The 26,585-nt window shown below is 44.2% G+C and overlaps 1 protein-coding gene across 1 annotated transcript in view; it reads right to left on the bottom strand.

The window, feature by feature from the left end:
* The window catches only part of LOC124798491 (protein retinal degeneration B), a 565,476-nt gene that overhangs the window by 268,464 nt on the left and 270,427 nt on the right, over positions 1-26,585 (bottom strand). Inside the window, 1 exon segment of the mRNA XM_047261931.1 lies at positions 9,877-9,992. Within this exon segment, the coding sequence (XP_047117887.1) occupies positions 9,877-9,954 (78 nt within the window). The 5' untranslated portion in view covers positions 9,955-9,992.

The raw sequence follows: 26,585 nt of genomic DNA, 5'->3' as shown, positions 1-26,585 counted from the left end.
CAACATAGCAGTTCAACGAAACACAAAAATGCGCTTTCCAAGACTACTGGGAAGAATATTTCTTTGTTTCCTACGGAACAGAAACATCGAGTCGAAAATAGCAATTTGCATTCGACTAATGTAAAGATTTTATTGGAGCAAAACTCCCTTTGTGGAAACTACAGAATCCTCTATTAAAGCTGTTTTTGTAGAAGTATACGGACGAATCTGTGCCCAGAGTTTGCGAAAATGTTACTTAAGTGAAGGTTACGATGAAGTAATGAAATCCATTAATGATGAGGTAAAAAATAGACGTCTGCATTTCAATGGACGAGTCAACCCTACGGGTCGGAGCTGATTAACTATGGGGCAAGAACGAAGTCTAATACATCTTGTTGGCAGAATAACCTGTCTTCTTGCTACGCATGCAAGTCGAAGCGACGGATAGCGGGATTACAATCTGAACCACTGCCCCGTGTAACACAGGGTTTGGATGGAAGTACAATGTGAAATTCGTTTCTCTGTTTCATTTTTTCTGTCTTCACCATACAACATAAATGGGAGGCAAGAAAAATAAGAAAAGCGACTGAATGCCGTATTCCGGAGAAGCACTCTGTGCGCAACGATATATTGATTATCGCTGTTGTGTTGAATCTGGCGTTGTAAGGGTGCAGGAACGGTAGCTAAGCGTGTTCGGTCTGGGGACTAGCTACCTTCTCTACCATAAAAACTGAGTGTAGCTCTCACCGAAGAAATCTGAAAGATTTCGTGCGACAACCGCACAAAACCTCTAAAGAAAAACGCCAAAGAAACTGTATTGGCGTAAGCTGTCGCCAGCCCACCGGTCGGCAAAGATGTAGCGCCAAGATCGATAGTGGGCACTGGATCAAGCGTGGCTATCACAAGAGAGGTCGGAGACTCGCATGCAACACGCGCCAACGCCCTGTCGGCCGCAAGTATTTAGGCCGCCGCTGACCGAAGGGTCTCTCTCACTACAGTCACTGACGCACTAACTCGCTCTAGTTTGGCGTCTGTCATTCATACTCAGAGCGGGCTTAGGCTACGACATTATACAGCAGGACCCCATTAGTGTAACAGCAAGATTACCGATACTGCTGCAAGAGGACAATGACTGAAGATCTTATACAACGACACGTAGATTCTGTTGAAGTTAAGTAGTAGCTATGTAGATTCTGTTGAAGTTAAGTAGCAGCTGTCTGTTCATGTAAATAAAGAATCATGTTAATCCACATGTGCATTTGTGTTGTAGAAAGAGGATACCGGCCACCCATAGCATCCTCTCACTTGCTTCCTGCGCTACAAGACTCTACAATGGCACGAATATATACAGAAACTGTACTGTTGGCAGGAGAGCCAACACCGTGTTACTAGAGGAGGCCGAAATGCACGCGTTTAGCTCACGCAGGCTGGCGTGAGGAGGGAACTATACCGACGTGAGGTCTGGAACATGACAAGGAATAAGAATTCAGAAAGCGGACATAATTAGTTTGATACTTAACTTTAATCCATTAATGAGGAACGTCGCTCTTGACGGTACATCATTCACAATATTATCTGCCAGAAGACATATAGTAACTGAATATGGCGCCTTGCTAGGTCGTACCAAATGACGTAGCTGATGGCTATGCTAAACTGTCGTCTGCAAATGAGAGCGTACGTAGTCAGTGAACCATCGCTAGCAAAGTCGGCTGTACAACTGGAGCGAGTGCTAGGGAGTCTCTCCAGACTAGACCTGCCGTGTGGCGGCGCTCGGTCTGCAATCACTGATAGTCGTGACACGTGGGTCCGACGTATACTAACGGACCGCGGCCGATTTAAATGCTACCACCTAGCAAGTGTGGTGTCTGGCGGTGACACCACAGAAACAAACAGAAAGTAAGAGAGAGGAAAAAAAGCGCGTGTCTGGAAATCGAGAAATCGAAAGGTCACCGAGTAGCATTCTGGTCGGACCACGGAAATTTTCCTGTCTGCCTTTAATCTAGCCTTCACTTCTCAATGATGTGAAGAACCACCAGAAACTACACATGGTTCAGTTTCCGGGTCAAACTTGGAAAACCCGATACCCCGGTGAAATTACTATGGTAGGCTAAGGACACGCAAGTAACCGTAGTGGCGTCCAACTGAAAGACTTACACTACGGCGTTGACTCTTATGAAATTATTATTTTAACTGCTGCAGTTTCATCCCGCAAACTTTCTTGTTGCCCAAAACCCAGTAACAAGGCAAATATTTATACTCGTAATAGCTAACTATAGCAGTCAACAATCCACGTTTGAGAATGTGTGGCCAATAAATGTTTAGGCACAAGACCGTAAAAAGTCGCCTCTGACAGCTCTCATCGGGAACGATAGGCTGTGTTGACTCGGAGCTCAGAGATTCTGACAAACAATTCCACATGTGCGCGCCCCATTCCATTAGCACAGGACGACTTGGGGCGCCGGCAGACACTGCTAAATAGACACGAGGTTTAAACAACCACTTTTCACGAGCGCACAACTTCATCCAGCGCATAACGGCTGCCAACAGCTTCAGAAAATACCAGAAATTATGGAAGAGGTGAAGGGGCAGTGCACAACCGGATGGCTCTTTTCGGCTTCATTGCAACCGAATTTGCAAATCTAGATATTGCTTGTCAACTACGGCATACAGAAAGTCCGCGAAACTGGAACACGGTAGTGAGCTTACGAAACCCTTGTGAAGCAAGCATATGGGAAACCCGTAGTCACACTATGTCTTTCGAAATAAAAGATTTCTGCGACGACACACTTTATCGCCGCGCGAGGTAGCGGTGCGGTCAGGGGCGCCTTGCCACGGTTCGCGCCGCTCGCCCCGTCGGAGGTTCGAGTCCTCCCTGCGGCATGGGTGTGTGTGTGTTGTCGTTAGTGTAAGTTAGTTTAAGTAGTGTGTAAGCCTAGGGACCGATGGCCTTAGCAGTTTGGTCCCATAGAAACTTACCACTTGACAACCCTACAATTTTTAGTGATTGGCTATCGGACTTGTCGCGAATACGAATAAACAGGCAAAACTACTAAAAGGAACCAACATACAGGCCTCCTTCATTCTAACTGCCCACCAGAATATCATCGGTCTGTCCGGGATAATAAAAGTAACATCGATAGGTGTGCATATAAGGCACGTTACATATAAGTAGGAGCACCTATTAAAACGCCGTAGATTGAAGAAACGCTTTACGAAATCGTGTCAGGAAGCTTACTCGTGACCTACACACACACACACACACACACACACACACACACACACACACACACACACACACACACACACACACACATACGGAAATCGCAATGGTGCTGTTTCATTTGCTATGTCGAAACCCGAAGGTGGTCGCAACGTACTTACGTGAATCCTTCAGTCGAATAGGAATAGGAATTTTTCACGTCTGCCGAAACTCTGGCACGCGAGCTGCATCGTGCAAGGGAATAAGTCGAAAAAAATGGCTCTGAGCACTATGGGACTCAACTGCTGTGGTCATAAGTCACTTAGAACTACTTAAACCTAACTAACCTAAGGACATCACACACATCCATGCCCGAGGCAGGATTCGAACCTGCGACGTAGCGGTCGTGCGGTTCCAGAATGTAGCGCCTTTAACCGCTCGGCCACTCCGGCCGGCGGAATAAGTCGGCGAAAGGATCTAGCTGATTGTGAGATTTATCAGGTCTCTATGGTTGGAGACAGTATGGAAAGACTCCGGTAGCAGGCTAGGGAGGTCAAATGAAGAAACGAGCTTCTGGGCTGGTACCTTGGTCTGGTTTTTTTTCTTTTATTTGCTTCTTCCAGAGTTTACATGAAAATATCGAAGAGCACAGCCACAGGGGCGTAATTTTAACGAGCGTAGAACATAGCTGAAGGCTACTACATACTCAAATTGTTAGAACAAATAGCCTGCCTGGCCTATCACTTTGAATTTAATCATGAAAAGGAGCCACTTTCTTATTGTTCAAATCGAACCCTCAGGTTCCGTCACACGTCACGCTGTGACAGTCGTAAGTGCATGGTAGACTAACTACTCACAGTCCAGACGTACGTACAGGCAAGAACACAAGTCGTCCTTAATGTGCAAGCTTCACTGAATAGATTCTTTCATTCATATAATGATCTGCTCTCGGTTGACGGACACCAGAGACCCGTCTGTAGTTGAACTCTGCCCTAATCGTCAGCTGGTCGCCTCTATACTGTGTTGGGGCTGTTTGCTTAGAGATTTGCATTTTTACCCGCAATTCGTAATCAGCCAGCTTGTAATCAGCGGTTTTCTTAATGCTGGCGACCTCATATTGGTCCGGCGAAAGCGTCAAGCATTGTACGTCTCCATCTAGGTTTCCAGGCTCTGCTTGTTAAAATTCTTACGCAGATTACTTGTTATGTTCTTTTTGTTGACAATGCATTCATGATTCGGTCGTTAAAGCTATGTGAACAGCTGTTCACAAAATATTTTTATAGATTTTATAATTCTACCAGAGAACTCTGTGATCTTGTACACAAAGGCTGAATGCAGCGTTGTTATATTAACGTAACTTACCAGGGACAGCGGAACTATTTGTCGAACTGGGTAGATTAACTTATGCGAACTCATGTTTTACTTCTTTTTAGAAAAAAAAAATCAAGAGATCAATTACTATTCATTGTTTCAATAAATTAAACGAGTTGCAAAGTTTGCAAGTGTATTTACTATTCATTTATTTGCTGTCATATGTATGGTTTGCCGTCTACTGACTATAGCAAACTGTGCCATATTTTACATCAAAAAGAAAAGTTCAGCATAATTTCACAACACAGTTTTAGCTGCTACGTGAATTGTAGCATAATAATTAATGCTCTACTTCGAGATACGCATTATAAATTGTTTATATCAAATTAAATTAAAACTACACTAGAGAACTGAAAAAATGAATCCACGCATAAATCAAGGATTAACCAAAGCAAAACACGTTGAATCACATGATGCCAGAAAGAAATCAAAAACAAAAAAGGGAGTAAGAAATGTAGGGTAGCACTTAACATCGCTCACTACAATAGTGACATTGTATAAACTAAAGAGCATTTGTCATTTCGAAATTGTGTGTCAGCACCTGACAACCTGTTCGGCGATATTACCTAAAAACAAAAAAAATTCTCCTCCTCCTCCCACGTCTTTCCTGAAGCAGAGTAGCCTTGGGAAGCACTTGTACGCACCTATGCCTTATATGCCTCTTCATTGTTCGATTGTAATAGGTATTGGTTTCTACAATCTCCTGAAGCATTTTTTTAACGACATTCTTGCTTCATCGTTTGCCTCATCCAACAAAAAATTAATGGCATTGCATATAACCACAAGTGCCCGATTATGAAGAATTTCCTCAAAACCTTTGGTGCACGGGGACTACGGTGCACTGTCACGTAGTAAAAAAATAGCCGCGCGGTTAAGGCTCCACGTTACGGACTGCACGGCCCCTCCCGCCGGAGGATCGACTCCTCCCTCGGGCATAGTTGTGTTGGTCCCTTAGGAATTCTCACACATTTGACATTTTGACAAAAAGATAGCAAGGAGAACGTCTTGAGCATGGAAGTCGGTAAACTACAAACGACTGAAGCAGCCGCCACTACGTCACAAAGTGACGGTATCACCTGGAATTTACTGTTAGATTACGTTTCTGCACTGATGCGACGTTATTTTGCACGGGGTCTAGTACATTCCTCTCTAATCACATATGTACTGTACTGTGCTGTCCCCCTCGCGTGACTTAGTACTTACTTACACACCAAAAGCTCGGTCGTTAAAGAAAAAAAGTAAGTAGAAAGAAAGTAGTGTATGACAGATATAACATTTCTCTGGCTCGTGATGACTGGGTGTTGTGTGATGTCCTTAGGTTAGTTAGATTTAAGTAGTTCCAAGTTCTAGGGGACTGATGACCATAGATTTTAAGTCCCATAGTGCTCAGAGCCATTTTTTGAACAGATATAACAAACATCAAGTATGAAAATTTCAAAACACTATACCAAATAAAAGATCAAGAAGAAAGTAACGCATTTCGTTTGTAGTATTTTGGTTACAAGCAGTTTTTTTCTTTCCAGTAGGCTCAACCATCTGTGATGAGGGTGTCATAAATGGTAAGGAACAGCATATGGTTATTTTACCTTTAACTTTATTCCTGATGGGGTTCCACTTCAGCTAGCATATATGACTTCAGATACTGTTCGGCCCCCTTAATACACACATCAAAAAAAGCTTTGCACCTCCCAGATTCCCAGACCGTCTGAAGATAGACGTTGACTGCGGATATTGAATCACAGACACAATCCCTTTGATTGTTCAGAGATGTCACTAAGCCCGCCCAAAGATGTAAACAACAATCCATGTCCGCAGCTCGTGGTCGTGCGGTAGCGTTCTCGCTTCCCGCGCCCGGGTTCCCGGGTTCGATTCCCGGCGGGGTCAGGGATTTTCTCTGCCTCGTGATGACTGGGTGTTGTGTGATGTCCTTAGGTTAGTTAGGTTTAAGTAGTTCTAAGTTCTAGGGGACTGATGACCATAGATGTTAAGTCCCATAGTGCTCAGAGCCATTTGAGCCAACAATCCATGAGCAGAGCCCATTAGACGGAGGGGGTCCGACAGCCAGTCACTTCCAGTCATTCCACCAGAAAGGAGGAACACAGCTCGTGTTGTCTGTCGTTCACTCATGCCTGGAAGGTCAATACTGCGGTTCCATCGCGTCCATTGTTACTTTATGCCAGGAAGGACTCTCAGCAAGGGAAGTGACCAGGCGTCTCGGAGTGAACCAAAGCGATATTGTTCGGGCGTGGAGGAGTTACAGAGAGACAGGAACTGTAGATGACATGCTTCGCTCAGGTTACGTTGATCTCTATTCCAATTTTCTCAGGTTCCGGAACTCTAGGAAACCGAGGTGATGCAAGTCTTTTTTTTTTTTTTGATGTATCTAGAATCGTGTAGCTTTTCGGGTGCAACTACGTGCTGAGAGATGACAAGACGTATTCTGTGTCCGGACCTCATACCAAACCCATCTCCGTCTTAACGTGGTAGAGTTTCGATGTAATGCTCTTGAAACATGACTGCTTTTCCAGCAGTTTGCGACGGATTAGCTTATAGAAGCCGCAGATCAGAAGTGCCGTTAGAAAAACTGCCTTACAGCTAACGCCTGTTTCCACAAGTCTACTCATTTTTAGTTTTAACGCCGAAGCATATGCACTTTGGCAGGCTTGCGTTAGTAACTTGAAAATCTACTAAGGCTCCAACATTACGCTTGTCCAGAATTACTCTACGGACAGGTAAGTCTGTTTACAAAAAGTGCCTGATCACGTATATTCCTGAAGATCACAGTTCCGTGCGTGAGCCCAACATGAAGACTTCAGTGTGCATTCAGACCAGCGTGGACTATCAGATTCCCAGAGTTCATTTACACGATCCTTTGTTGCGGTGAAAAGAGTCAGTGGTAGAGTCGCTCGGATTGTTATAGCAAAACATAAATATCTGGTTGGGTGATTGTTAAACTAAAAATAGATTATCCAAATACTCCAACGCAATAAACCTTCAGCATAAAACCTTTGAGAACTTGTGTCACTGCCGTCAGTTAAAATGGAGAGCACTTTATTTTATTTACTGCTGCTCTCTTTTCAGGATCCATGAAGTGTGTAAAATGTGTATTTTGGTGATATGTTGATGATATTTTTATAGTTCGGCCTCATGGTTTGGATCGTCTGCGAGAGCTCCTACAACATCTGAACTCCATATACGAAAAACATAAAATTTACTATGGAGTTGCAGGAGGTCGATTGCCTGCCGTTTTTATACGTCTTGGTGCGACGTAAGAGCGATGGCACACTGGGTCCTTCAGTGTATAGAAAGCCCACTCACACAGACGTTTACTTGCAAGCCGCGTTGCGACCATCCGGCACAAACGTTGGGTGTTTTGAAGACATTGATTCACCGAACCCACGTCACCTCCGACCCCGATAGTTTGCAAACGGAACTGGAGCACCTGCAGACAATATTTCTGAAGAATGGGTATTCGTCCCACCAAGTGGAGACAGCGCTGCTGACCTGTAAACGACGGAGCAAAGAAGTGGAAGAGGCCTTTAAAACGACTGCCTATTTACCATATACTGATAATATTTCAGCGCAAATAAGCAGAATACTAAGAAAATATAAAGTGAAAGCAATCTTTCGCCCTCCTGCAAAAATTTCGTCACTGTTGGGATCTGTCAAAGACGAGCTAGAGCTGCGCAAGGCAGGTGTTTACAGGATTCAGTGTGAATGCGGCAAATCTTACATAGGGCAAACGACGCGTACTGTGCAGGATCACGTTGTAGAACATCAGCGGCATATTCGCCTTCTTCAGCCTTGTAAGTCTGCAATCGCTGAACACTGTATTTCCACTGGTCATCTCATAATTACAGAGAGACAAAAATTGTGGCCCATGCGTCTAACTTTTGGAGTTGTATTATTAATGAAGCCGTGGAAATACGACTGACAATAAGTCTCTCATTAATCGAGAGGGCATGGAATCCAATTGTTGAAAAACTTTGTGTCCTCGGTAGCCGGCGTAGTTCTGTGATGGAACCGCAGGCAGACAATCGAATTCATATCGATGCGGCGAGTTTTCACCACGGAGGGCGCGCGGCACAGCAGAATCGAACGCGCTCAAGTAGCGCAAGCGCAACTTTAAGTACCAGAGCTCAGTGCGTTTTCGCCAGTATCACCTGAAGATGGCCAGAAGATTCTGCGCCGAAATATTGTGGCAGGAAGTTACAAGCATCCGGCAGTTGTCCCGAAATTTTGCGGAACAATATGTGCGCCGGGAAAGTTTTAAATCTCACAGCATATTTCCTGCTATATTTTGACGAGGCATTTGTTGATAATATTTAAATAATATCCAAGCTGATTTTTGAACGTCTTTAATATCATCTTGAAATATTTTTGTCTTTCGTCAGTTTCAGACTATAAGGCCAGACGAAAACGACTCCTTTACGCCTCGTAAACGTGCTTGTCATTTATTTTAAAGTATAACTATATTTTGGTAGGGAATTAATAAACTGTTTTATAATTTGAAGTGTTATTTGAAGAAAAGACAAGAATGTGGTGGTGTTTTCCCCCTAAGAACTGAGTCGTACGTTTTTCGCCTCCAGCCTTAGGTGCGCTACTGTGCCAGCTTTTCTGGGTGGAGTGCTCGTCTTCTGCACGACTGTCCCATAGGCATGTAGCTACAGTACAGACTATGAAATAAAGCGCGTAACACTGCAAAGCAGCTAAAACGTTACGATGAGTAGACAGCTATATTTTCACAGAAATTCTCAATATGAGCCAAAATTGCATGTGACTGAACATTTTACGCACTTTACCTAAAACGAGCACGCGGGAACATACAACAAAATCTTTCCGCGTTAAGAAACAATTTCTTTGTTAATCAGTTTTATTTGAGATGCACTAGCCTATTGGCTTCCATAATGGACAGACGTGTAGGGGAAGACCAGTTTCATTGAAGCAGGGCTGTGAAAGTGAAAAAGGGGGGGGGGGGGGTAAGAGGAGGGTTAACAGCTGGGCGACAAGAGAGAGGAATTTGCGGGATGGGCAGATGAGTTAGACTGAGGAAGGGGGAAAGAGTTGGGCAAAATGTAAAAGAACGGAAGGGGAAGGATGTGAGTAGTAGTAGTACATGACGATGATTATGATGACGATAATGATGACCACAAGGAGGAGAAACACGATGTGGAACAGGAGGAGGAATACGCAAAAAGCAGACGTAAAGGGAGGCACCACATGTGAATTAGGGCCACGGCAATAAAGATAACCAGAAACAAAAGGAGGCAGAATGAAATGGTTGGGAAAGTGGTGAAACGTGTCGCAGTGCAGGCGTGAGCACTCACCGCTATCATGAAGAGCTGTGCGATGCGGTACTCCTCGACGGTGAGGGGCAGCGGGATGCGGTACTCCTTAATGAGCATGGCAGCTGCTCCTCACCTCACGACGCATCAGGCCCTGCCTGCAACAAGGCAGAACACACCACTGTAGGCCACGGGACACACGGCAAACGCCACAAACAGTATTTATGATAAAACACTGATATAATGTTAATTAGGCGGAGCAAGGTTTGTGAAAACTGCAACACACACAAGAAATGGCCCGAATGAATCCAACCTCAAACAACGTTTTAAACAGTGCGTCAGGTGTCACGAGTACACCAACATTATATGATCAAAAGTAAATTCAAACACCTGTTAGTTGACACTCTTCGCCTTTACGGCGGTTGAACTCTTCAGGCGACAGATCCAACAAGGTCTCAGAATGTCTGTGAAGAGCCGACCGTTGTGACCGAGCGGTTCTAGGCGCTTCAGTCCGGAACCGCGCTGCTGCTACGGTCGAAGGTTCGAATCCCGTCTCGGGCATGGATGCGTGTGAGATGTCCTTAGGTTAGTTAGGTTTCAGTATTTCTAAGTCTAGGGGACTGATGACCTCAGATGTTAAGTTCCATAGTGCTTCGAGCCATTTGAACAATTTTTTGTCTGTGTAGAAATGGCAGCCCATTCTTCGTTAGGAGCTAAAATCAGAGAAGATAGATATTGGACGCTCGTCCTAAGCGTGTTCCACTGGGTCCAGGTCGGGACTCTTGGACAAGCTGTCCATTTCAGAGATGTCCACAAACCACTGCCTCGAAGATGATGCTTTGTGACAGCGTGCATCATAATGCTAACTGTTACTCTACTGTACGCAGCACACAGTACTGTGAAATGTGTTCCAGCCTTTGGCATTTAGCGTTTTCTTAATCTCAATAGGGGGACTGCAATCTAGCCACGAAGAACACCCTCATACTGTAACACTATCCCTTCCACCCGACTGCCACAGACTACAGTGTGATTTGTAACTCCAAATCATTCGTTCCAGTCATCGACTGTCCAGTGGAATCACTCTTTACACCACCTCAAGTGTCTCTCACAAGGGAACCTCCCCATCGCACCCCCCTCAGATTTAGTTACAAGTTGGCACAGTGGATAGGCCTTGAAAAACTGAACACAGATTAATCGAGAAAACAGGAAGAAGTTGTATGGAACTATGAAAAAAATAAGCAAAATATATAAACTGAGTAGTCCATGCGCAACATAAGCAACATCAAGGATACTGTAAACTCAGGAGCGCCGTGGTCCCGTGGTTAGCGTGATCAGCTGCAAAACGCAAGATCCTTGGTTCAAGCCTCCCTCGAGTGAAATGTTTTAATTTTTTATTTTCAGACAATTATCAAAGTTCAGGCACTCAAACATAATCAACTTCGCTCTCCAAAATTCCAGGACATGTTCAGATATGCTTGGACACATGCAGGATTTGACGGTCTACACACGGAAAAATTGAAAACGTTAAAAACATATGTTTTGACAGAGCACAGGGAAAACTGTACGACTGTGAAACTGTTGCATTCATTTGTTGCAGTTTATGTGCCAAACTCTTATGTTTTCATCACTTTTTTGGGAGTGATTATCACATCCACAAGAAAACCTAAATCGGGCAAGGTAGAAGAATCTTTTTACCCATTCGTCAAGTGTACAAGTTAGATAGGTCGACAACACATTCCTGTCAGGTGACGCACATGCCGTCACCAGTGTCGTATAGAATATATCAGACGTGTTGTTCTGTGGAGGAATCGGTTCACCTATAACTTTGCGAGCAAATGTTTTCGGTGCACATTGGAGAGGCACGTCCTTTCGTCTACTAATCGCACGGTTTTGCGTTGCGGTCGCAAAACACAGACACTAAACTTATTACAGTGAACAGAGACGTCAATGAACGAACGGACGGATCATAACTTTGCGAAAAAAAAGAAAGTAAAATTTTCACTCGATGGAAGACTTGAACCAAGGACCTCTCATTCCGGCGCTGCTCACGCTAACCACGGGACCACGGCACTCCTGAACTCACAATGTCCTAAATGTTACGTATCATGCACATAGACTTCTCAGTTCGTATATTTTGCTTATTTTTTTCGTAGTTCCACACAACTTCTTCCTGTTTTCTCGATTGATCTGTGTCCAGTTTTTCAAGGCCTATCCACCGTGCCAACTTATAACAAAATCTGAGGGGGTTGCGATGGGGAGGTTCCCTTGTCAGTACTGACTACAGAAATGTGTGGTTTATGAAGAACTGTTGGAGCATTATACCCCGTTCTTTTTAACTCCCGACACACAGTCATTGTGGTACCTGGATAATTGGTAGCGTTTTGGAGACCCCAAGTGATTCCTTCCCCTGGTTAAATGCGATTTTTCACAACACCACCTGCAATCTTTGATGGTTCCTGTTCGTTAGTAGATTAGTTGAGCCTGCTATTGGTTTAGCTGTGGTTGTTCCTTCTCGTTTCCATTTGAGGATCACACCACCCTGCTGACGTGAGTAGCTTTAGAAGGGTTGAAACGGCTCTGATGACATCCAATGACTGGTAGACATTCCAAGTCAGTGAGCTCTCCCAATCTAACCATTCTGCTGTTACTGCTTCCCTTTTCCACTGGTGAGTCCGCTCCTAGTGCCGGCTAGTTCCCAACGCCGCATTACACAGGGATGTGCGGATATTTTTGATCAGATAGAGTATGTCTTGCAGCGGGGCTCTCTTGTGTGACGGGAAACATCGATTGCTACGCCAACAAAACGAGGTGAAGAGTCTTCAAACGTAGTGTAAGTGCCGGTACAATTGAATGACAAGAAAAGGTGCGTCACTAACAACCAGAGTTCCATTGCAGCTGAGTAATCGGTCTTCGAAAGTTGTCTCTAGTTACTCCGTGACATTTCCGAACGAAATTAACTTCAGTAAGTCCCACACTGACAGCCGCATACGCATTGAGACTTCGGTAGTGCTCATCTGCCGGCCTGCATCGTTCAGCGCCATAGTGGGAAAACTCAAGGATGACAGTTGAACACAACATCCAACCCCGATTCTTGTGTATTGACGGAAACTAGAATAGCAAGTATGTTTTTGAACTCGAGGCGCTGTCCATCTCTTTTTCAGTCAAACCCACACGGCACACATTGAGGTGAGAATAGCCATGGGATTACGAGATGCACCTCCGCAGGTGGACATAGTAACGCGTACAAAAGGTATAAAAGATAGTGCACTGTCGGAGCTGTCGTTTGTTCTCAGGTAATTCATGTGAAAAGGTTTCCGACGTGATTATGGCTGCACAACGGGGATTAACTGACTTTGAAAGCGATATGGTAGTTGGCGTTAGATGCATGCGACATTCCACGTGTGAAATCGTTAGGGAATTTAATATTCCGAGACCTACATTGTCAAGAGTGTGCCAAGAATATCAAATTTCAGCCATTACATCTCACCACGGACAATGCAGTGCCCGACGGGCTTTACTTAACGACCGAGGGCAGCGGCGTTTCCGTAGAGTTGTCAGAGCTAACAGGGAAGCAACACTGCGTCATATAACTGCAGAATCAATGTTGGAGGTACGACGAACGTATCCGTTGCGACAGTGCGGCGAAATCTGGTGTCAATGACCTATGGCAGCAGACGACCGATACGAGTGCCTGGGAAACTGCAAGACATCGCCAGCAGCGGCTCTGTTGGCTCGTGACCATATCGGTTGGATCCTAGACGATTGGAAAACCGTGGCCTGGTCAGATGAGTCCCGATTTCAGTTGGTGAGAGCTGGTGGAAGGGTTCGAGTGTGTCCCAGATACCATGAAGTCGTTGACCAAAGCTGTCAATAAGGGACAGTGCTAGCTGGTTGTGGCTCCACAAAGGTGTGGGTTATGTTTAAAGCGAATGGACTGAGTCCTCTGGTCCAACAGGATCGATCATTGGCTGGAAATGGTTATGTTCGGCTGCTTGGAAAGCATTTGCAGCAATTCGTACAGTTCATGTCCCCAGACAACGGCAGAATTTTTATGGATGACAATGTGCCATGTAACCGGGCCGCAATTGTTTGCGATTCGTTTGAAGAACATTATGCGTAATTCAAGCGAATAATTTGGACACCCTGATCGCCCGACATGAATCCCATCGAACATTTATGCGAGATAATCGAGGTGTCAGTTCGTCGACAAAATGCTGAATCGGGAATACTTTCGCAATTACGGACGTGATGCTACAAGGTGGCTATAATTTCGCACCTTACAAGCACTCATCCACATACTTTGCCGTGAACTACATCCACAATTAGGTATCATTTAATACGCTTACATCGTATATATGAATATTTAAAGGAAACTGACATCGTCACGCATGTCTTGTAAATAACTGTTGACGCTTATTGCAGGAAAGGTGACGGATTGTCTTTATTATCAGAACGGTGTAATGAATGGCTACACTAGTGGAGGTTGGAACGCCAGTGGAGTTGAAACTGCAGGCAGAATTCAAGCTCTGGGTGGAAGGCCCGCACTGGTGTTCGTCCTGCTTAAAAACAGGAAGTAGCTAGATGGACGTCGTGGCACCTCTGGAGCACAATAGGGCGATGGCCGGCCGCTATTGTAGCAGGACTGGAAGGATAACCGGGAACTCTGCAAATCTTGGACGCAGGTGAGAGGAACGAAGAAGCAGCACCTCAGAAACCAAGAAGGCTGGGTTACTTCCAAGGATTTTTACTCAGAAGTGTACCATTGTACGAGTATAGGTTTTTCCTCGCAAACTTCCACGCTGGACGACAAAAGACTAAAATATGGGTGGTCGGCGTTCGGAAGAATCTGTAGAGAGAGGGAATATTCCGTCGTTTCTGGAATATGATTCGTTTTCGGAATTACAAGTGTAGGGAGCCGAGCCTTGCTGGGCAGCCAGCGGTGGAGAGGCGAGGTCTCTTCCGTGGTGAGCGCCCGTGTGTGACGGCCGCTCGGTATCGGCGTTGTTGGTACAGACCGACTTGCTGTCTTTGCTCTCAGGAGAGTTTATAGTTAGAACAGTTGCGAACCTATACGATTCTGGACTTCACCTCCGGGTTGGAAGTCGTTGTTGAGAACGCAGCGTTCAGTAACTGTGAGCACTTCTTCTGCCTATACTCATGTTGAGACGTTATCTGAACTCCGTCCTTGTGGCTGGGAGTTCGCTTTTCTCGTCTGTAGAAAACAGAGAGGAGAAGACAGTATTAGAGTATATTAGTCAGAGGACCGCCGTCCTAGGGTTTGAAAGCGTTTATTTGTGGCTGGAGTTCTTCCATCGTCGTAGACGAGTACGAGAACCACCAGACGCTGTACATACGGTGATATCGCAAATTGCTTCGGCTTATTAGGGCTATAAAGCTAAACAGCTGTGATCACGTTAGTTTATTTACACTGAGGTTCCACACCACCGTAGATCATCTTTGAAAGTAGTGTCTTCTAGTGTTTAATACATAGATGATGTCAGTCATTTCGTGTTATTGATATTAGATGGCGCAGTCATAATAGGCGGCAGAGTTGGGCAATCGATTACCAATTTTAGTTAGGAAATATAGATAATTGTATTTAAAGGGTTGGTTTTAATCTATAATAAATATTTATTGAACAACAACGTTTATCATTTAGTAGTATTAGTTGCCTTCATCATACATTTATGTTTAGATTGGAATTTATATATACAAAGAGAATGAAGAGATCCTAAGATCTGCTTCAGGGAGTAGTCAGACAGGGCCAAATCATCATTTCAGCGCTTGTTCTCCGTTGCGCACATTCATTTTGCACCCGCCTGGAGTAACATCTTGGAAGGCAGCATGGCTCAGTATTTCTGCAGGCGAATCCAACGACTTGTTGAGTCTATGCCACATCGAGATGCTATACTACGCCGGAAAAAGGAGGTCCGACACGATATTAGCGAGTATCGCATGACTTGTTACCTCTCTGTGTAGGTCTAGTTATTTCTGGTTTCACTAAAAGCTTTTATGAGGCTCTAAGGAATTACATTAAATGGAAACTACTTGTTTCTTAGTTTTTTATTTAGCACTAGAATACGATTAGGGAATTCATTTCTGTTACAGAGGAATGATTATGTAGTTTTTAAAGAAAAAACAACCGATTTGTACAATCGCTAGATTTGGATTCCATTTTTAAACGCCTTATTTGTCACTTGAGTGTGGAAAACTAATCTCTAACCGGCCCTGTTCATAACTGGATGTAACAGAGTATGCTGCTCGAGTACGACGCGCTTCTCAGGTGCTTTCTAGAAACTGGGTTTGGAAGTTTGACGAGCGGGCAGGACACCATACAGCGGCGCCAGCGCACCCGGCCGAGGCGGCAGCACACCAGGTCTGCTCCCACTGCGTTTCCAGTCTCGTCATTCCACCAAACACTGCTATCTCTGCAACTAATCGTGTTTTTTTTAAACAAACCACAATAACACCGTGCATTCGAGGCGAGGTATTATAAAAAAATCGTGATGAATTTGACATTTATTTATCGCTTCGTTCCTGTGCGTATTAAGAAGTTATCGCAGTGAGGTCATTATACTCCTAATTCTTCGTTGTTATTGACAAGTCGATAGCATTTTCGGGTGTTATCTATCATGGAACGTGAAAAATACGATACAAACTTGCAACAAGCACATTCCGCTTTGTGACTCGCATATTTGGTTATTATTAATGACAGTCGAAAATGTAACTCATAAACATTTAAAAGATAACAGTCATTCAGATATAATTTTGTATGCAAATCATGACCATTTCAGCACAGGTACAAATACTGGACCTGTCAACTGATGCAGCACCAGAACAGAAGAGTAATGCAATCTTCGCGAGATGATATGATAGTTCTCTCTGGCTGTATGACAATGTTTTATGCAATCGCTTAAGAATTTTCGTTTTACTCGTCTACGAAAGTACACATCGCAAGGCAAACGCGATGGTGACACGATTCCTTAATTATACCTCCCCATGAATGTACCACTTATTAATATAAGGTCCGGCAAAAAGACCTCCCGTATTTCAAAATGTAGTTAGTTACTTACTAGTTAAGAAACGATACAGAGAAAATATTTTTATTTGTGAACAACAAATGCTACGCCATTTTAGTTGGTTTTAAAAATTATGTCCGATAAATGGCGTCCTCCATCTTTTTGACACATTGACGAAGCCTTTCCCGAAAGCTGTCCATAGTTCTTCCTGTCTTTTCCAGAGGAATGGCAGCCACTTCTTGAGTGATCGCCTCCTTAACTGTTTACAGGGTTGCACTTGAGCCCTTAAGTGTCCCCATGGGGAAAAGATCACAAGGTGATATATCAGGCGGCCGTGGCGGACAGGTGATGTCTCCTCGCGAAGAGCGTAGACCTCCAGGAAACAACTCCCTCAAAATTTCTAGAGAACGCCGAGAGGTGTGAGCTATCACTCCGTATTGTAGGAACCAGACTTCTTCCTCTTCATGGTCCTCAACAAAATGGTTTAACTTAGGTCTCTTACAAGTGACAGTAATAAGAAATAACTGCTACCATGAAGACATCATCTTCGAAAAACCAAACCCGCTGAAAATCGGAAGTAAACCGCTACCGCTAACGATCGATACCTCCACCACAACAGTAACCTTATCACAAGTCACACTGTGGCGTTTCCATATACGGGAGAGGTCTCTTTGCAGGACCCTATGTTATTATAATCATCCCCTATTATATTACTTCTCCGATGGTCCAACTAAGGACCAATTCCTCATTCGTTGCTTTTTTTTCCTCCTCTTCTTCTAGTATGGTTCCCTCTGTTCTTCCTCCTGTCTTCTGACAATGTCAGACCAGCTTTTTTGTCTCTCTCCTACTGTGGAATTTTTCCATATTTAATACCTTTTCAAACAACTCTGTGCTCTGGGCATCCGCCGCTGTAGTAATACATTTTGCAATAAGAAGGCCGTGTAGAGCACGGGGTTTCGTAGGGGCACGACCGGTTTCGTAGCCTGTAGCCACATCTTCTTGTGTAAATCTAAACAGAAAAAAAACTAAATGGCTATCCATGTAGTCCAGCGGATCCAAGTCATAACATTACAGTCACAAAACCCTAGTAATGACAATCACTATTCTATCGCTTGCACCTTGTTCCGCAGTTACGCAGGGTCAGCCATGGTTAAACGGATTTGGCATGTTAATGGTAAGGGGTGGCTGGATGCCCTTCCTGCCGCCACCCTGTAGCCTCAGGACGGAATAATCGTACCCCAACTGTCTGTGTCTAGTGTAAATTGCGAAATAGTGCGACGTGTTTTCAGATGTCAGCGAGTCGTGTAACTGAGGCGGAACTTGGGTACCAGCTCGGTATTCACCTAGCGGGATGTGGAAAACCGCCTAAAAACCACATCCAGGCTGGCCGGCACCCCAGCCCTCGTCGTTAATCCGCCGGGCGGATTCGATTCGGGGCCGGCGCGCCAACCCGAGTCCAGGAAGCAGCGCGTCAACGCGCTCGGCTACCCTGGCGGGTCTAGTAATGACAATCACTGAATGCACAAAATTGTAAGTCATTAAAGATATCGATGTAGGAAAAGAGGAAGACCCAGCCTATACTGGTAAAAAGGCATTGCCCGCTGAATGCAGATAGTCCGTTATAAAGGGGCCGAATGGTGCGTACATGATCCTCCGTGAAAGCTAGGAAAAACGTACAACCAATAATAAAAAGTATGGAATAGAGGGGACCCGGACAATAACCCGTACAAAACGAGCAGCTTGAATACTTACAAATTATCGAGCACATCCTAATGACTGCCCCAGGAACAGTAACAACACGCAAGCCACACTGAGCGCGCAATAACGCATTGGCACTTAGGGCGGCCGGCGTCGTGTAGTTTTATGCTGTTGTTAGTGCTTTGCTTCGTTGTAACGGGTGGGGGAAGGGGGAGAGAGACCTTTCCTGGCTGCATGTACTGTTAAGTACGCTGTATGAGGGTAACCTGTTGCTCGTCTCACCTCGCGGTGGCGCTTTCAACGTCGGTCGCGACGCAAACGCTACACTCCGACAAAGGATTTTGTGGTATGAGGGCCCAGTAAAAAACTGAACACAGATCAAGCATAAAAACGGGAACAAGGTGTACTGAACTGCGTGTGAAAAAAAAAAATTGAAACAATGAACGGTGAAACGCCAGGAAGTGCAATATAAGGCAGGCTGAATCGGCAACAGCGCCATGAATAAGAGATCAGAATGTTGAACTGCCAACCAGGCGAGCCTTGTTCAAATCTTCCTCGTGCCATTTTTTTGTCCATCACGCTGTTCGCTGTAATCAAAATCGTATGTGTGTCGTGGCGTAACGTTCTCGGCAACAGCGACATGTAAGGTCGGACCTATAATGACAACTGATTCTGCACAACTACACTATTAGCAGCCGAAAGGAAGTAGCTGCGAACCGCAGACGTTTGATGACAAGGCGACAAGTGAACTGAATCCTGTACCGGAAAACGCCTGGTGAGTCATACACGGCATTAGTGACAGACAGTACATGTAAATTTGTACGCCAGGTGAGTGAGTGAGACATGCCTCCTTGCCTGATTTTTGTGTTCGTACGAATGTGGTCACTGCAGAGGAAATGATGAAAACGTAATAATTTGTCACATAAGCTGCAACAAATGAACTCTATAGTTTCACAATCACACAGTTTCTCAGTGCTTTGTCAAATCATGTTGTCAAGGTTTTTTAAGTTGCTTTCCGCTTTGGAAGTTTTGACTAATTCCTATGTTGTAACGTAGTTCACACCTGTTTATTTACTGATTTCATTTCTTTGAAACGTCTATGTGGTATCTCGCCTGCTCTCACTATTCATCGCATTTACTTGCAACGGTAACGTATTCCTACCACATGACTCATATTCTATAACCAATTATAGTATGACAACTGCCAGGACTACAGAAAGAGAACAAACATTCCAATGGCCGGACGGACAGTTCATAATGTTGTGGGGGAAAAATGGGACGGGGGGGGGGGGGGGGTTTGAACACGGCTCGTCCATTTACAGTCCAACACTATGACCACGTAACCACGAAGCCGCAGCTGTTCAACTACTCTTAATATTGCACTTCTTACGCTTCGACATGGTCATTGTTTCTACTTTACTTTTTTTCACAGCTCAGTATACCTTCTTCCTGTTTTCATGCTTGATCTGTGTTCAGTTTTTGACGGGCTATTCACTGGGCCATATTACCACTAAATCTGAGGGGGATGCGATGGGAAGTTTCCCTTGTGAGTGCCAACGCTATACTCTACTGTAATTTTTGCCTTTTTATACAGGCATTTTTTTTACTGCGAAGGTCTTTAGTTGCACCATATGCCATTCCCACTTTATTTATGCTTTCTTCTGCAGCACTTTTCTCCAATCCATTTTTTTGATTATCTTCCAAAGATATTTAAATTTTTTAACCTTCTCTATTTGGCCAATATCTCTGTTCTGAAATTTCGGTGCATTTTTGATGTCTGTTAGAATTTTTTTCTGCAGCCATTCTTAACCTGGTTCTACTGGCTACTTCCTCTAAAAGTATAACTTGTATTACAATAGGCGTCACATTTTCAGAAATTAAACTAAAGTCATCTGCAAATGCGAAGCACGTTGTTCCAATATCTTATTAAGAATCCGCTTTTCTAATACTCATTCTCGTATTTTCCTAGAACACTATTAAAATGAATCGGGGATAGGCTACCACCTTACCATACACCTAAGTTTAATTCGAAGGGCTGCTATATTTCTTCCCCAAATTTGCCTTTAGATATTGTGTTTGTATGTGTCTCATGAATTATATTTGCTAATTTAGACTTGATACCAAACTGTCGGATTATTCTCTGCTGTCAGAAGAAACGTGATTTGTTGGAACGACTGGAATGCAGTAAGGGCAGAATTCTAGTCCGCCGCCTCACCCGGCTGCGCTGAAGCCGCTGCCCGACAGTTGGCGCTCGCACATGTTATTCAACGGGCTCGTAAAACTTAGAAACCACAATTTCTCGAAAACACTTTAGAAGTGCATTGTACTAGAGCAGCATTACTTACATCTCTGTACGTACCATAGTCGCGCCAAAGACGAGCAAAGTCGTCTACCCGACGGGCATACGCTTCCCTTGTTAGCAACACGACATTTAACTAACTGGTATTGAAAGTAAACTATTGTCAGGTAGCGTTTGCAAATGAGCTGTGGGAAACCTCTCTAGGCACTTCTTAAAGAAGCGTGTTTGTGGCGCTCGAAGCCAAGTGTGGTGTAGAAACTTTTTGACACCACAAGCTGGAGCTAATCATAGGGTCGGTAGGCTAGTCAGTTACTTCAGCGGAAGGCGCGGACCAGCGATGAAGCGAGCCAGGCATGTGCCGCAGTTTCAATAAACCTCTGCAGCACAGACGCCTCATCTAGTGCAATCTCTCACAACGCCTTTGTGAAGCTGACCAACAGCATTTGCACCCGAGAAATACAAGAACACGTCTCCATGGTGCGAGTAAACTCATCTTTAAAAGAATAACGCCAACGGCTGCGTCCCAACAGTGTACTTATAAAAGTCGCCTTCACTCATATAAAACTTCATTTACATCTCGCACCATAAAATTCCGGAGCAAGTGTATGGATATCAGGATTTAACGTCCTATCGAGGTCAAGTTCATTAGAAACGGAACATGTGTTACGACTGGGAAAGACAGTAAGTAGTTTTCTTTTCAAAGAAACCTTCCTTACATTTGCGTTAAAGGATTTAGAGAAATCACTAATCATATATGGCGATTTGAACCGCCGTCGTCCTCAGAGTCCAGAAACTTCACTACTAAACTTTTTATGAACATAGTCTGTGAATCACTGAAATGCAGACAATACTTTTATATTGTGACACTAGCCTTTTCCCCGCAGCTCCTCCACCTCTCTGTGTTCACCTCTACCTCCCTGTCTCTCTGTCCACATAATCCTCCCGTATCTAGCTCCTCCTCCTCTTCCACCCTGTCTATTTCCTCCAGCCCCTCTCTCTCACCTTACCTTTCCTCCCCCCTCCCTCTGACCACATCCTTGTCCCCTCTCTCTTTCTATCCTCACCCCTGCCCCTGTTCCTTCTCCACCTGCTGACTACCCCTCTATACCTTTCACCTGCTTCACACATCTCCCTCTCTCTGTCCACTTCCTCCTCCCTCTCACTCTGTCCATGACCTCCTTTATCCATCTCAACCTGGCCCAACCCATGCTCATTGGCTCTTGTAGCCCCTGGAATACAGTTGAATAAAGCAGGCCGGTACTACTACCATAATACACCTGTCATGCAAGGCAGCCTAGATGCTGGAACTGAAAAACTGTTTCTTGCCCGACATGTAGGCTGCCCTGCAAAGCAAGTAGATTCGGCAGGTCGATACTGTTCCCACATAAAATACTCGTCATGGATGGCAGTCTACATGTCAGAGGCTGAAAAAAAAATGCCAGTATCTCCATTTCTGTTGTAGCTAGGAGGTAAATTCAACAATGTTTCTAATTGTGGAGCCCGCTGTTTATTCCGCTGAAATTGATCCAGTAGTTTCGGAGGGGATCCCAGGCACGGGAAAAGGAAGAGCTAATGCCTGTATACTTTTGAGTGAGCTGTTATTTGCCCGATTCTTTTTCTATGATCTCTGATTCTTTGTGGATGATCTCTGTGGGCCAGATGTGAGGGTTCAGAAGAACATGTTTACTTCCTGCTGTTGAAAGGAGTTCTTCAGGTTTCCTAATCAAGTTCTCGATACATGTACATCTGTAAGAGACAGGCAATAAAGATTTTTCAACATTTCCGTCACAGTCGTTCAGTTGGACCTTATGACTGTATGGTTAGATGCTTCAGTTTCTGCATCATTCACAATAGCACAACCACACGATTTCTTGCATCACTGGCGCAATGAGATAACATCCAGATCATGCTCGTAAGTCTATAATTGATTGAATTCATCACTGCATGTTACAAAGAACAGTCCGTAACCTAACGATGATACGTGATCTAAACGTCACAGGATACACATATTACACCGCGTTTAGAAGACGTTGCCATTCCTCGCAATCAAAACTTTCGAACAGCGAATGTATGGGCTTCAGGAGCAAGTAAACTATGCAATCTCTCCACCGTTTTTGCTTGCTTCCTCCAGCGTCGCATCTCGCTCGAGTCCCAAATCTGCAGAAATCTGAAGTCTTCTGTCAAACAGCACTGTTGCCACAAAATACAATTTAGCGATGCAATAACTGTTATGATGCTACTTGGACGACACTGTGACAACAACGCACCGATGAATATCTTCTCGTAAGTAACACAGGAACATGAGGATAGAGGAACTCACGTACTTCTCTCGGTTAGTTATTAAACCGCCATTTTTCTTGGTCTTTGCACCCCCTATGTGCCTGCGCCCTTGACGTGGACGTATCTCGCCACCCAGCCCTGTTCTCAGCCCCACCATACAAGTAAGCCTGCTAGGGGCTCCCTCACAATTCTCTCCTGGTACTTAGTTATATGCGTACGATGTAAGTTAAAATCGCTCAAGACGTCGAGAGCTATGCTAGAACTCTCCCCTCCCCTCCCCACCTCACCCCTTATACCTGCCCACACACAATTGGGCCTCTTTTATCCAGATTACGTCGGATCGGAGGTCATCAGGAGTATAGAAAATTTGAACAATCCGAAAATTCATATAAAAATTGTATGAAATGGGTTAAATGTCGTAAACAGACACACATTTATTTTCACGAAAAAATGTACCAATTATAAATTACATTCACAGAAATTTATATTAGGTTTTGAAATAATATGCGTCATAATGTCTTCAGATTGAGCGCCATCTTTGTCACCTAATTCATGATCACTGTCGTCATTGTCTGCTGACGAACAAACTACGATATTTTCGTCGCTGTAGCAGGCGTCATTGTCATTTCGTAGCCAGTTGCTTCAGTCATTTACCCTAGATTACTAAACAGGTGTAAATTTTACGACTGCAGTTGGTACCAGTTCGCGGTTACCGACAGTTTGGTATTGCCGGTATAGATGCAAAACAGATCTATTTATAATTATTTTGTACATTGAGGTGACAAAGTTATGGGGTGCCTCGTAATATCGTGTCAGACTTGCTTTTGCCCGCCGTAGTGCATCAACTCGTCGTGGCATCGACTCAGCATATCGTTGGAAGTACCCTGCAGAAACACAGAGCCATGCTGCCTCTACATCCTTCCGTGATTGCGGAAAGTATTACCGGTGCAGGATTTTGTGCACGAACTGATCTCTCGATAATGTCCCACAAATGTTCGATGGGATTAATGTAAATCATTCGCACTAATTGTCCAGAATGTTCTAACATGACACACTGTCATCCATAAAAATTCCACCGTTGTTTGGGAACATGACGTCCATGAATGGCTGCAAATCGGCCCCAAGAAGCCAAACATAAGAATTTCCACTCAATGATAGGTGCAGTTGGACCAGAGGACCGTGTCCATTCTATGTAAACACAGCCCACGCCGTTATGGAGTCACCACCAGCTTGCACAGTGTTTTGTTGACAACTTTGGTCCATGGGTTCGTTGTATCTGCGCACCACTCGAACCCTACTATCAGCTCTTACTAACTGAAATCGGGTCTCATCCGACCAAGCCAACGTTTTCCAGTCGTCTAGGGTCCAACCGATATGGTCACGAGCCCAGGACAGACGCTGCAGGCGATGGGTTGTTAGCAGAGGCAATTGCGTACGTCGTCTGCTGCCACAGCCCGTAACGCAAAACTGCGCCGTACTGTCCTAACTGATACGTTCGTCGTACGTCTCACATTCATTTCTGCGTTTGTTTCACGCAGTACTGCTTGTCTCTCTGCACTGACAACTAATTCTACGTTAACTCAGCTGCTATCGGCCGTTAAGTGAAGGTCGTCGGCCACTGCGTTGTCCTTGGTGAGGGTAATGCCTGAAATTTAGAATTCTCGACATAGTCTTGACGTTGTTGATTTCGGGATATTGAATTCCCTAACGATTTCGGAAATGAAATATCCTATGGGTCTCTAGCTCCAACTGCCATTCCGCATTCAATGTCTGTTAATTCCCGTTTTGCGACCATAAACACGTCCGATACCTTTTCACATTAATCACCTGAGTAGAAATGACAGCCCCGTCAATGTACTGCCGTTTTATACCTTGTGTACGCCATACTATCTCCACCTGCGTAGGTGCACATCTCTATCTCACGACTTTGTCACCTCAGTGTGTGTGACATACTACTGGAGACCTTTGGATTGTTTCCGCTATTAGTTCTGAAGTGTGAAACAATGTACACTTTTTACTGTCCTTAAAAAAAATAAAAAAAAAAAAACGTTGGTGAACCGGAGATGTGGATTAATGAGGGTCGGATAAACAAGGTTCCACTGCATTCATTCCCATCTGTATCGGAAATAACGTGAGATACTACGTTCCGTTGACTTAGGCCTGTTTCACAAGTGTTGGGTTCTATTCGGTTCGGTTCATTCTCGCGTCTTTTTCGGTCACTGCCGACAAGTATGAAACGGTGCTTCGGTTTCTGTTCGGTACCTAATGGAAAAAGTAGAAACAGTACAGCACCGAATACTCCCTCGACACGAACAAGTTTCATGTTGTTCCTATAAGGTGCGAAGTCGTGTCCAGGGAACAGAAAGCAATCAAGGCGTTCGCACACGCACAGTTCAGTTTCTGTTTTGACCTGGTACTGATAGCGAGGGGATCTGTATAAAAATTACCTCTTATTATTAGTTTTTCTAAGTAGTTGTAGGTTTTCTGATAAAATATGCGATTTACCCGATGCTGATGTGAATCGGCTGATTTTTGCAGTGTGGTCTAAACCGGTGCTGAGAGGCAAAGCTTGTGAAAAATATAAGGATGCATTTAAGACTCAAGGAGATATGGAAAGACGCCTGTGTTGAACTTTTTCAATGACTTTGATGAATTTGATGTCACTAAAAAAGTAGAATTGGATAAGTATTGAATAAATACATTTTTCTTCGCATAAGGGAAGTAGTGCATTAGCACAATTGGTGAACCCTCTGCGGTTTTGAGGAAATTTAAAAAGAAATTATTTGAAAATGAGAATAACTAATGACATTTATTTAAAATACATATCAAATTATAATACAGATCAGTTTAAAACTGCCAACTCACTGAACCCACTTCAGTCATGAAGTAATCTTTCAAGACATCTCTTACATTTTTGGCTAACACCCGAGGGGACGTCTTCAAAACCAGAGATGGACAATGTCTTTTCCATTTTAGAACGATCTTGTGCAAAACTCCACAAGCTTTTACTATATCCGTAGCATAGTCAGGATCCAAGTTAACTGCGCGATGGAAGATTCTCCAGTTGTTGCTAATGATTCAAAATGTATATTCCACGAATCTGCCGAGTTTTGCACACACGACGATTGTAGGTCTTTTTCTCCACTGTCAAACCTAAGTCCACTGTACGTTGAGAAGAGATGCTTATTTAAGTCAAAAGCGTCATCTGTGTGGCAATAAGGCATTTTAGGATTGTGTGTGCCTGGAAGACACTTGTCCTCAGGTAGATCCATGATGCCGTTAATGATAGCTGACTCATCTGAAAAACGTTAGAATCGCAGTTCGTCTCATACGCCCAACATCAGCTTAAAAAAATCGGTATTCTGCATCAGCTACTGCCATCAGAACTATAGACGAATATCTTTTATAGTTGATATGCATATAGCAGAGTCTGTGGACAATCCTTATGTGTTTGC

Source organism: Schistocerca piceifrons, chromosome 1, assembly GCF_021461385.2.
Source record: "Schistocerca piceifrons isolate TAMUIC-IGC-003096 chromosome 1, iqSchPice1.1, whole genome shotgun sequence".
Classification (NCBI taxonomy): domain Eukaryota; kingdom Metazoa; phylum Arthropoda; class Insecta; order Orthoptera; family Acrididae; genus Schistocerca; species Schistocerca piceifrons.
Note: the sequence above shows the minus strand (reverse complement) of the source record. Positions and strands in the feature narration are given on the sequence as shown.